Raw genomic sequence first — 11,504 nt, 5'->3', positions numbered from 1 at the left:
TTGCTCTCCCAGCAGATATCAGGGTGATTGAAGTCTCCCATAAGAAACAGGGCCTGCGATCTAATAACTTCCGTTAGTTGCCGGAAGAAAGCCTCGTCCACCTCATCCCCCTGGTCCAGTGGTCTTTTGATTTCTAGTGGGAAAAAGGGCTAGGATGAGAGGAAGCATGGTGAGATGGTGGACAAGCTAGTGACTCTCCTGATATTGAAGGAGTATAGCCATCATTTGCCAAAGTTCAGAATTCAGGATACCTCTAGCCTTCCAGTTGTCCCAGGGATGCCGGGTAGACTTCAGAGAGAGGAGAATGGCTAGTAATCTGCTTAGTTAGTAGTATCAGCTGCAGGGCACAAAGCTGTTATCCTAACTTCTTATTTGCTTGCAGATGCAATTCAAGGTGTTCACCTTGATCTATACAGCTCCATATGGTTTTCTATCCTGGCTGTGTGAGAAAACACCTTTCTTCCCATTAGTGACCTGAGCAATTAAAAGCACTTGAGACTAGTGTTGCCAACCCTCCAGGATTGTCCTGGACTCTCCAGGAATTAAATATTAATCTTTAATTAAAGTTCATGTCATGTGATGAAACCTCCAGGAACACATCCAACCAAAACTGGCAACCCTACTTGAGATATTTGAGGTAACGGAGATTGAAATATCAGGACATTGGTGTTCTTATGTGTAGGGCCATCCGCTAAGAACTTGCTTCATCTGTGGTCCTTCAGAAGCAGAGTTTCCTGACCTTTAGCACATGTTGTAAATCACTTCTGCTTATTTAGGCTTTTGCCTGAATAGGGCAGGCATGAGGTATAGAAGGTGTGGCGTTTTTGTGATGGGAGTCAAAAAAGTAATGTCACATGACAAACCCAACCACCATCTTTAGTTGTTTAGCTGAAACAATTTTGTAGGAAGTCAGCTTCCAGCACTGCAAGCTCTCCTGGAAAAGAAGGCATTTTGCCACATTTTCTACAAAGGTGTAGAATTAGACTGAAGGCAGCACAACAGGGTAAGTTGACGGGGCAGTCTGGAGTGTTTTAAAATGTTTCTTTGAATCTGCCATTTTGGGCCTTTTCATCAACACTTTCATTTTCACCACTTAGCAGGTCAGAGGTAAAGCTGCTGGGAAGTCTGTTACAAGGCTGCAAAAGTATTTCAAACAGCAGCAATCTGGTCTAGTGACTTGTCGGCAACACTGACTTTTACCAGTTGTGATTTTTGTTACGAGTCTGGGGACATTCGGTGTTTTTAAAGCCTTAGCTCCTGGAATGCAGTGAGAATTCCAGCTCCCAATTTAAAAAAAGAAAGAAAAAGAAAAAAAGCCTCCAGCCCTCATGGTTACAGAGGAGGGTGAACACGTGTTTCAAGCGTGCCCAGTAAACAATGACCCCAGGAAGCACTTAAACCTCCCCCCCCTTATATATATCAAAAAACCTCACAATTTTAAGTCACATCTCGGGATTTTTGAATGCTGGGCTTTGCAGTATTGTGAAAGACTCGGTGGGGGCGGGGAGCAGACAGCATACAAAGGTTTGGGAGCGAGCTAGGCGCTACGAAGAGGCCCCCAACTCTGCTGCTAAAGCTGTGGGGCCAGGGGCCCCCCACATCCCTGAAGGCGGCTGCCCCCATGGTGGACGTCATAAATCATACGAATGTGCAGGGGGTGAAGAGACACCCCCTGCCCTGGTGGGGAAAGGGGGCAGCGAATGGAGGGAAACGCCCCCTGGAGAGTGCCGAGGGAAAGCCCCGGAGCCGGGGCGGGGCGATGTGTGTGTGTGTGGGTGTCCTGACGGCCTCCTCTCTAAAGGCGGGGGAGCCCAGGCCGGGGCCTCGCTGAGCTCCGCCAGCTCCCCTCTGGCACGCCGGAGCCATTCCTTGGCGCCAGGCCCCACCGAGCGCCCCGCTCCTCGCGCTCGCCGCCGCGCGTTCCCGCGCCCCCTCGCGACAGGCCGGTGGGGGCCGCGGGAGTCGTCGGCGGCGGCTCGGTCTCCTCGCGAGAGAGGGCGAGGTTTCCGGTGTTGTGACTGCGGGGCCGTAAACATGGCGGTGAACCTCCGCGCCCGCTCGCTGAGGCACCTCCGCATCCGAGGTAAGGAGCCCGGCTAGGCCCGGCGGGAGGCGCCGCTGCTGCTCCCCCGGTCCCATCACTCCCTCCCCGCCCAGGTTAACGGGCTCTCCGCTTCTCCCCCCCACACAGGTCGGAATGATAGCGGCGAGGAGAACGTCCCGCTTGATCTCAGCCGAGGTAAGCGGGGCCGGGGGGGCGCCCCGTGCCGGGGTGGGCTGGGCCCTGAGGAGGCCGGGCTGGGGCATCGCTGGTGCCCTAGGAGTCCAGCCCCACCCCTGCCCCATGGGAGGTGGGTGAAACCCCGCCTCTAAGGCGCGGCCAGGGGAGAGGGGCCTGGGCCGGGGGAGGCATGTCCAGTCCCTCCCCTGGGCGAGGGGCTTGGGTGCGTCCCAGGGGTCCGCCAAAGCCGTGGGAGGTGGCTGCTCTGTGGGAAGGAGGGGCCTTGCCAGAGTGATTGCGTCCCAGGTGAGAGCGGAGCTGCGGCTCGTCCGCTGCCCTGGGTGGTGCCGCTGGCGATTATGGACTGTCGTGGGGGGCTAGACTTCTAGTCAGGGGATCAGTTTGTGCGTCGGTGTGTCACCAAACTGCAGGAGCGTAGGGATGCTATTTTCGGTCTTAGTCTGGACAGCTGTTGCAGTGAAGGGGTGGGGTCTGGGGAGGGGGTATTGCTAGGTATGGAGAGCTCTCCTCCCCCACCTCCGTGTGTGTGCGTGCGTGTGCGGGGTGGGGGCGATGGATTATTGGTAGATGTACGTTTACATCTAATGTACCTTTACGTCCTCTGGAGTTGTTTTTGAGAGACTCTTGTTCAGGGTCATTGTTTGCTGGCTGCAGATGGGGCTGTTTACACCTTTTGGGGTTTGGACAGTTCTATTAATTTAGCCAGCACTCTAAACTCCAGTTGCCTTTCCAGAGGCTCCCTCGTTACTCCCTCCAGCCCAAATCTCACCGTAAATCAACGTGTAGCTCCACCTCATTTTGGCAGTGTTGTGTATCAGATTGTGCTTGGAATCGCTTCAGCATTTTCTAATGAATGAATTTTTGGCTGTGATAGATCGTATAGCCATCTCTTCCCATATGGACCTGGTTTGTAGGATCAGTTGTGGTGCTTAAGACTAAGGCTGTCAATTATAGTTCACTCAAGTGATGAATGAAAAACAAACTAGATTAAAAGAATTAATCATCATTGATCACAGTTTTAATCGCAATGTTAAACAATAATAGAATACCAATTTAAATTTATTATAAATATTTTGGGATTTTTTTACATTTTCAAATATGTTATCAGTTACAACACAGAACACAAAGTGAACTGTGCTTATGTAATATTTTAATTACAAATATTTGCAATGTAAAAATAAAAGAAATAGTATTTTTCAGTTCACCTCAGAAGTACTGTAGTTCAGTCTCTTTATCATGAAAATGCAATTTACAAATAGCTTTTTTTTTTTTTAACATAACTGTACTCAAAAACAAAACAATATAAAAAATTGGAGCCTACAAGTCCACTCAGTCCTGCTACTTGTTCAGCCAATTGCTAAGACAGACAAGTTCGTGTACATTTATGGGAGATAATGTTGCCAGCTTTTCATTTACATCATCACCTGAAAGTGAGAACAGGTGTTCTCTTGGCACTGTTGTAGCCGGCGTTGCAAGGTAATTATATGCCAGTTATGCTAAACGTCTTCATGCCCCTTGGTGCAATCTTCAAGTAGAAGCATGATCTTTTTTTCTTTTTTAAAATGCAAATATTTGTAATAAAAAATAATAATTGGGGCTGTCAATTGCAGTTTTGCATGTGAATAGCTCAGAACACATTAACATGTGTTTTTTTTAACCAGCATTAATCACCCACCATGGTGCGGTGCTCAAGGGGTGCTGCTGCGTGCCTCCGGGGCCTGAGTGCCCCTCCTCCTGCTGCCTTGCTCCACTGCTGCTCTTACCTCCCCCCCCCCCCCCCCGCGCCCCATGGAACCATCCCTGGCCAAGCTGCTCCAGACCCGGAGCCTGCTTTCTGTGTGCTGCGCTGAGCTGGGGTCGAGGAACAGGGGGAACCTGTCTGCTGCTGGCTGAGGAGTGAGTGCTGCAGATAGCAACTGCTGCTGGTTGAAAAAGTGTTCAGGCTCCTGAATACTCTGCTTAAAGAGACAGTGCCACCCAAAAATATACACACACACTCCCCCTCCCCAACCAAAATATTTAAATAAATGGTGTTCTATTATTATTAAATGGTGCAATTAAAATTGTGATTAATCATGACAATATTTTTAATCTTGTGATTAATTGCAATTTTTTTTTTATCGTTTGACAGCCCTACTTAAGACCTATTTATTCTGGACTTCCTGTCACCATGTTATAGCTTAAAAAAACACTTCATCTCGTAATTGTTGTATGTGTTAGTTTGTTTCAAAGTTTGCTGACTGGCTCTCGTTAAACATACGTCCTTTTCTGTGGCAAAATATTACGATACTATAAAGACACTTGCTACACATTAATACTCCTGAAGGCATTCTGTGCCAAAAAAATAAAAATGTTGTGCCAAAACATTAAAAATTCTGCGCATGATATTTTTAAATTCTGCAAGTTTCAATTAACAAATGCAGAGGCTCCAGCATGGTAGTGGGGAGCACAGGCCACTGGCTGCATGAAGATGGGAGATCACCCTGCAGCCTCCTCACCCCGTGCCCTGGACTCAGTGGTGAGGCTGCACCCAACCCTGAAACAGAACGAGGCCTGGGCATACCCCAGAAACATTCTGGGGCCCTGCCCCTCTGTGCCAGGCACACCACATGTGGGGCATGCAGGCTCAAACAGGCAGACTGCAAGTATGGAGGGGCTCAGTGTGGGGGATCCTGATGTGGGGTGAGAGGATTCTGTGGCACAATCTGTGTACAGGCAGCTCAGTGGGGGGTCTAGGTGTGCAGGGGATCTGGATGCACAGAGGATTGTTGGGGGTCGGGGTTCCAGGTGCAGGGGCAATGGGACTCTGCAGGGGCTTCCAGGTGAAGTGGCTGGGGCTCAGTGGAGGGGTCTGGGTGCTGGGGGAGTGGGTGTCTGGGTGAAGCTAATTGGGGGTCAGTGGTGTGGGGGCTCAGGGGGGTGCAGGGGCGTAGGACTCATCATGGTGAGGGTTTGAGTGCAGGGTGGTCTGGGTGCAGGGGTTGGGATCCAGAGGCAGGGCTTCTGGGCGCAGGGGGCTCTAGATGCAGGGGTTGAGGATCAATGGGGTAAGGTTTGGGTAGGAGAGCTAGGGAGGTTCTGGTTGTACAGGGGGGAGGCTTGGTGAGGGTGTCTGGGAATGGGAGGTCTGGATATAGGGGGGTTGGGTGGATGGGGGAGCAGCTCCCTGTACAGCCCCCCCCCCGTAGCTGAGGAGTGATGGGGGCGGGAAGCAGGGGAGGATGCTGAGCTTCCTGCAGCTGGGGGAGGTTTCTGGGGGTGGGATAAGTCTTGCAGGGGAAGAGGAAGTCTCATCCTCTCCTGCCTCCAGCCCAGCTGGGACTAGCAGCTGGTCCTGGCTCAGGGTAGGAACCACTGGGTGGGGCATCGCCAGCCCTGCTGTGATTTACCTCTCTGCTGGCTGCTCCGGGTGCCTGAAATGATGTTCCTGGGCAGCTAGGGAGTAGTGTGTGACTGCTCTTGCAGGTTTCTGGCAGGGAAGCACAAGGAAGTCACTTTTGTGCAGGGAAGCAAAGAAATCTGCGGGGGACGTAAATTCTGTGCACATGCAGTGGCTCAGAATTCCCCCAGGAGTAACATTAATCAGCCATGTGCTAGGCAGATACAAACCACTGCCTAGCTAACATGATTGTTGAGGACTAATGTATACGTTTAACTATTTTTTGGGGTTTTTCTCTGACTCTGTTGGAAAACAAATTGCCCTGCTGGCAGCATTGATATTTCCCCCCAAGTTTAAAGGCAAAAATGTTCTTATCTAAAGTTCTTGATTTGTGGAAGAGAATGAGGGTTGCATTTTGTATATAAACCTGGTTGTGCTGAGTTGATGCCTGTAATATAAGTGTTTTGCTTCAGAAGATCTTAATGTTGATGCTGTGACTAGATGCATGTTCACAAGGAGGTAGGGTGATGGGGAAGTGATGGAAGCTGAATGTCAAAATAGTCTGCGCACTATAAGGAAATAGGATACTGGTTAGAAAAATATTTCAGGAATTATAGCAACAGCTATAAGGTTTTCCGTTTCATGTCTAATTGTATTAGAGAAACAGTAGCTCCAGGTTTACAGAGTAATTAAAAAAAGGGTACTTTTTGGTATGAGCCCTGTTTTGAGAAGTTATTAATAAGCAATTCTACTTACCTTTAGGCTGGAACTTGACATACCATGTCTCAGGCCATACATAATTATTTACAAAATAAAATGTCACCAAGATCAATTATTTTTTTAGTTCTGGAAAAACAAAGTTTCTGATACTTTTTTGCACCTGTCTAATAAAAATAAAAAATTAAAAAGAGAGGTTTTGTGGTATATTGTTTTTAACACTGGTTACCACAAATATAATGTAGATTGTTGCTAATGTGGTGGTCTTTAAAACTGAAGTGGGTGAGTTCTGTAAATAAAATGAGCCACTAAGTTCCCAATGCTGCAAACACATTAATGATTGGTACTGCTGAAGTCAGTGAGGCTACTTGTGCATAAAGTAAAACACTTGCATGTTTGCTTCATATGAAGAGTAACTCCTTTTGACTTTTTACATTCAGGTTTCACATGTTGTACATGCACTTAATAGAGAGAGCATACAAAATCTAATTGACTTCAGTAGAACTGTACATTAGATTTTAACACCTCTGTTAATCCTTGTATAAATTTTGTTTGAAATGCATTACAAAAAAACCAATATAAAGTTGCCATTGGCTGAGGATGTTGTGAAACAACCTGGCAAAAAGTTAATATAACATATCCAGGGGAACTTTAGTAATAGAATTTTAACTGATTCATTCATATTGACTAGTAAGACTCGGAGACATGATCCAAGTCAGGTAGCAATCCTATTTGGCAATGAGCTGAGGCCACCACTTCCCATTCTGGGCCATTGGAACAGTGAGGCATTCTGGCTGTGTGTGCAACTGAATGTCTGATATTAATAGAATGGGGGGAAATGCCTTGTGCTTTGACAATTTTTACTTCTGTAGGTGTTTCAGTTCTATGATTGCAGCTTCGTGTGGGACCACTGTGAAAACCATTCTGTGTTCCTTGTCAAAGATGTTTTCTTGCACTAAAAATTCAACCGTATTTGACTCTTCTCTAGGTCCTTCATAGAGTCATAGAAATGTAGGGCTGGAAGGAACCTTGAAAGGTTATCTAGTCCAGCCCATGAGGCAGGACCAAGTGTATCTAGACCGTCCTGACAGGTGTTTGCCTAACCTGTTCTTAAACCTTCAATGATGGGAATTCCACAACCTCCCTTGGAAGCTTATTCCCAGTGATTAACTGTCCTTATAGCTAGAAAGTTTTTCCTAATATCTACCCTGAATGTTCCTTCCTCTAAACTAAGCTGATCAATTCTTGTCCTACCTTCAGAGGACGTGGAGAACAGTTGATCACTGCTCTCTTTATAACAGCCCTTAACAAGTTTGAAGACTCTGACCAGGTGTCCCCTCGGTCTCCTTTTCTTAAAACTACAAATGCTTGATTTTTTTTTTTTTAAACCTGTCCTCATAGATTGGGTTGCTAAACCTTTTATCATATTTGTTGTTCTCCTCTGGACTCTCTCCAGTTTGTCCATATCTTTGCTAAAGTGGACACTGGATACAGTACTCCGGCTGAGGCCTTACCCCAGTGCCAAATAGAGTGGGGAAAATTACCTCAGTGTCTTAGATATGCAACTCCTGTTAATGCACTGCAGAATGACAGCCTTTTTTGCAACTGCATCACAGTGTTGGCTTACAATCAATTTGTGATACACTATAACCTCTAGATCTTTTTCAGCAGTATACTGTCTAGCCAGTTATTTCCAGTTTTGTAGTAGTGCATTTTTTCCTTTTTAAGTGCAGTACTTTGCACTTATCTTATTGAATTTCATCTTTTGATTTCAGACCAGTTCTCCACTTTATCAAGGTCATTTTGAATTCTGATCGTGGGCCTTCAAAGTTTTTGCAGTCCCTCTCAATTTGGGGACATCTGCTGATTTTTGTAAGCATACTTTGCCCTCCATTGTCCTAGTCATTAATGGAAAAAAATATATAGTTCCAGACCTAGAGTGATCTCTCCGGGACCCCACTAGATATGTCCTCCCATTTGTACAGTGAACCATTGATAACTACTCCTTGAGTATGGTCTTTTAACCAGTTATGCAACTGCTTTATAGAAATTTCATCTAGACAACATTTCTCTAGTTTGCTAACGAGACTGTCATGTAGGACTGTGTCAGAGCACTACTAAAATCAAGATATCCTGTCTAGAAACTCCTACTCCCCTGTCCACTAGGTCAGTAACCTTGTCAAAGAAGGAAATTGGGTTGGTTTGGCATGACTTGTTCTTGACAGATCCATGCTGGCTATTCCTTACAATCGTGTTGTCCTCTAGGTGCTTACAAACAGATTGTTTGATACGCTGGAAGACCCTGGAACAAGTTATCAAAGTTAGTCTGTAGTTTCCCAGGTCATCTTTGTCACCTTTCTAAAAATAGGTACTATGTTTGCCCTTCTCTAGTCATCTGGGACCTCACCTATCCTCTGGAATATAATCTGTAATGATTCCGATATTGCTGCGGTTAGTTTAAGTACCCTAGGATGAATTTAATAAGGCCCTGCTGACTTGGATACATCTACCTTATTTAAATATTCTTTAACCTGTAATTTCCTTATTCTGGTTTGTGGTCCTTCCCCTTGTTGTTTTCTTTTAAATATCTGGTCACGATCTTTTTAGTGAAGGCTGAAGTAAAATAAGCATTAAACACCTCAGCTTTCTGGATGTCATCCGTTATTAGCTCTCCTTCCTACTAAGTAGTGGACCTACGCTTTGTTTCATCTTTCTCCTTTTCCTAATGTATTTATAGAACTTTTTATTGCTAGCTTTTCTGATTTTTGGCCCCACATGGTCTCCTTTTCCCCTTAGTTTTTCTTCCCATGGGACCTTACTTACATGTTCTAAGTTTGTTAAAGTCTGGGTTTTTTTCAAGTCCGTTGTCCTTGTTCTGCTGCTCACTCCTTCTTTTCCTTAGAATTGCTTTCATTAGATTGTTGATGGCCAAATTGCCTTCAACCCTCAGTTTTACTACCAATTTCTCTCTTGTCATAATGGTATCTAAAATGGCTGCCCCCCTGGTTACTTCTTCCACTTTCTGAAACAAAAAGGTATCCCAATACATTCCAAGAACTTATTGGACATCTTGTGTTTTGCTGTATTACTTTTCTAACAGATATGTGGGTAGTTAATCCCCCATTACTACCAGGCTAAGTGCGTTGGATATTTGTTTGTTCTAAAAATGTCTCATCCACCACCTCTTCCTGATTTGGTGGTCTGTAATAGACTGCTACCATGGTTTCATCTGTGTGTTTTCCCTTTTATCTTTACCCAGAGACTTTCACCTGGTCTGCCTCTCTCCCTTCTGGACCTCAGAACATGAGTATGATGTACCAAAAGTGCCGACTCCGTGGATGCTCTGGGGTTGGAGCACCCATGGGGGAAAAAATGGTGGGTGCTCAGAACCCACTGGCAGCCCCCATCAGCTCCCACCCTACCCCCCCAATGTTTGCCGCCCACTAGCAGGCCCCACTAATCTGCGCCTCCCTCCTGCCACTCACAATCAGCTGTTTCATGGCATGCAGGAGGCTTTGGGAGGGAGGGGGAAGAGCTAGGGTGTGGCGTGCTGGGGGAGGGGTGGAATGGGGCGGGAAGAGGCGGGGCAGGCCTTGGAGGAAGGGGTGCAGTGGGGGAGGGGGCGGGGCCTGGGGCAGAGATGGGGGTTGAATACCCCCCGGCACATTGGGAAGTTGGCACCTGTGTGATGTACCATGCAACACCACCTCCCTTTTTCCCCTTGCCTTGCCTTCGTGAACAAGTTATATCCCTCTTACCAATAATTCCAGACATGAGATTTAACCCACCAAGTCTCAATGGTGTCATAATTCATAATTTAGCTTATGTACTAATACTTCCAGTTCTTCCATACTGCTTGCATTTGTATATAGACATCGAAGAAATTGAGCAGACTTTCCCCACCATTTTCACTCTTATTCCTGTAATTGTGTATTGTAATTTTCCATTCCCTCCAACCCCCAACATCTAGCCTTCTGTAAAGATTACCTTTTTTTTTTAAAAAAAAAAAAGGTATACCTGCCTGTGGGCTTTTGACCCTACCTCCTTTTTACTTAGGCCTGGCCTACACTAGGAAATCAGGTCAGTAGAACTATGTCACTCAGAGGTGTGAAAAATTCACACGCTGAGTGAAGCAGTTAAACCGTCTTAACCCATAGAGTAGCTTCTCATGGAGAAGGATTACCTATGCCAATGAGAGAACCTCTCCCATCATTGTAGCTAGTGCCTTCATTGAAGCACTGCTGTGGCGCAGCTGTGCTGTTGCAGCAGTTTGTGTAGACAAGCCCATAGTTTAAAGCCCTCCTTGCTAGATTGGCAAGTTGGTGACCAAAGATGCTCTTCCACTTTGTCAGGTGGACTCCATCTCTTCCCAGCAGTCCTCTTCCCTGGAACAACATCCCATGGTCAAGGAAGCCAGAGCCCTCCCATCAACACCATCTGCGTAACCAGGCATTCATCTCTAGGATGTATGTGTCCCGGCAGGGGCCCTTACCTTCGTCCAGGAGGATGGCTGAGAATACCACCTGCACCCCTGACTCCTTCATCTTCGCTTCCAGAGCCTTGGAGTCACTGCAGATCTGCTCAGGATTATACCTGTCAGTATCATTAATGCCCCCATGGATGAGCAGTGTGGGGTAGCGGTCAGTGGGACAGCTGAGCCTTTGCAACCTTCCTGTGATGTCTTAGATGCAGATTCTATGCGGGCAGGACCCTGGGCCATCAGATCTGCAGATGGATGTCTCTGTCCTCCTCAGAAGCGAGTCCCTGGTCACCATTACTCTATATCTGCTCTTAGGTGTGGTGGCTGTGAGTCTCCCAGCCTTAGGGGCAGGTGGCTCCTCTTCCTCACCCATTAGGGTCTGATCCTCTCCTCCTGTTGCCGGTACAGCATACCAGTTCTTGACTTGGTTGGGGTGTTGGGTGAGGGATGGAACACTATCTACTGCCCAAGATGACCAGCTGCCAGTCAACCCCTCCAGTAGAGCAGGTAGTTCTCCTTCCTTCTCTGATGCTGCTATAGTCTTCTTTAATTGGCTAGCATCCACCAACCTGGGCATTTCTGTATTCATTCCATTGATGTAGCTCCCAGATGCGACATAGATGACCCACTTCCTCCTCTAGCCCTCATACCTGCTTCCTGAGTAACTCCACCAACAGACATCTCTC

The 11,504-nt window shown here is 46.8% G+C and overlaps 1 protein-coding gene across 4 annotated transcripts in view; it reads left to right on the top strand.

Annotated features, from left to right (window-relative positions):
• Positions 1 to 887: 887 nt before the first annotated feature.
• The window catches only part of RICTOR (RPTOR independent companion of MTOR complex 2), a 183,309-nt gene continuing 172,692 nt past the window's right edge, over positions 888 to 11,504 (top strand). Inside the window, exons 1-2 of one of the 4 annotated variants that reach the window (XM_043547431.1) lie at positions 888 to 1,003; positions 2,192 to 2,239. Coding sequence is in view for 2 of the 4 variants with exons in the window: in XM_037902702.2 (XP_037758630.1) it covers positions 2,035 to 2,083; positions 2,192 to 2,239 (97 nt within the window). In the remaining 2 variants the exon portion in view is untranslated. Of the gene's footprint in view, positions 1,004 to 1,766; positions 2,084 to 2,191; positions 2,240 to 11,504 lie in introns of those variants that run through there. The other 3 variants (XM_037902702.2, XM_037902705.2, XM_037902703.2) reach the window with 3 other exon arrangements.

Source organism: Chelonia mydas, chromosome 5, assembly GCF_015237465.2.
Source record: "Chelonia mydas isolate rCheMyd1 chromosome 5, rCheMyd1.pri.v2, whole genome shotgun sequence".
In the NCBI taxonomy this organism is placed as follows: domain Eukaryota; kingdom Metazoa; phylum Chordata; order Testudines; family Cheloniidae; genus Chelonia; species Chelonia mydas.
Note: the sequence above shows the minus strand (reverse complement) of the source record. Positions and strands in the feature narration are given on the sequence as shown.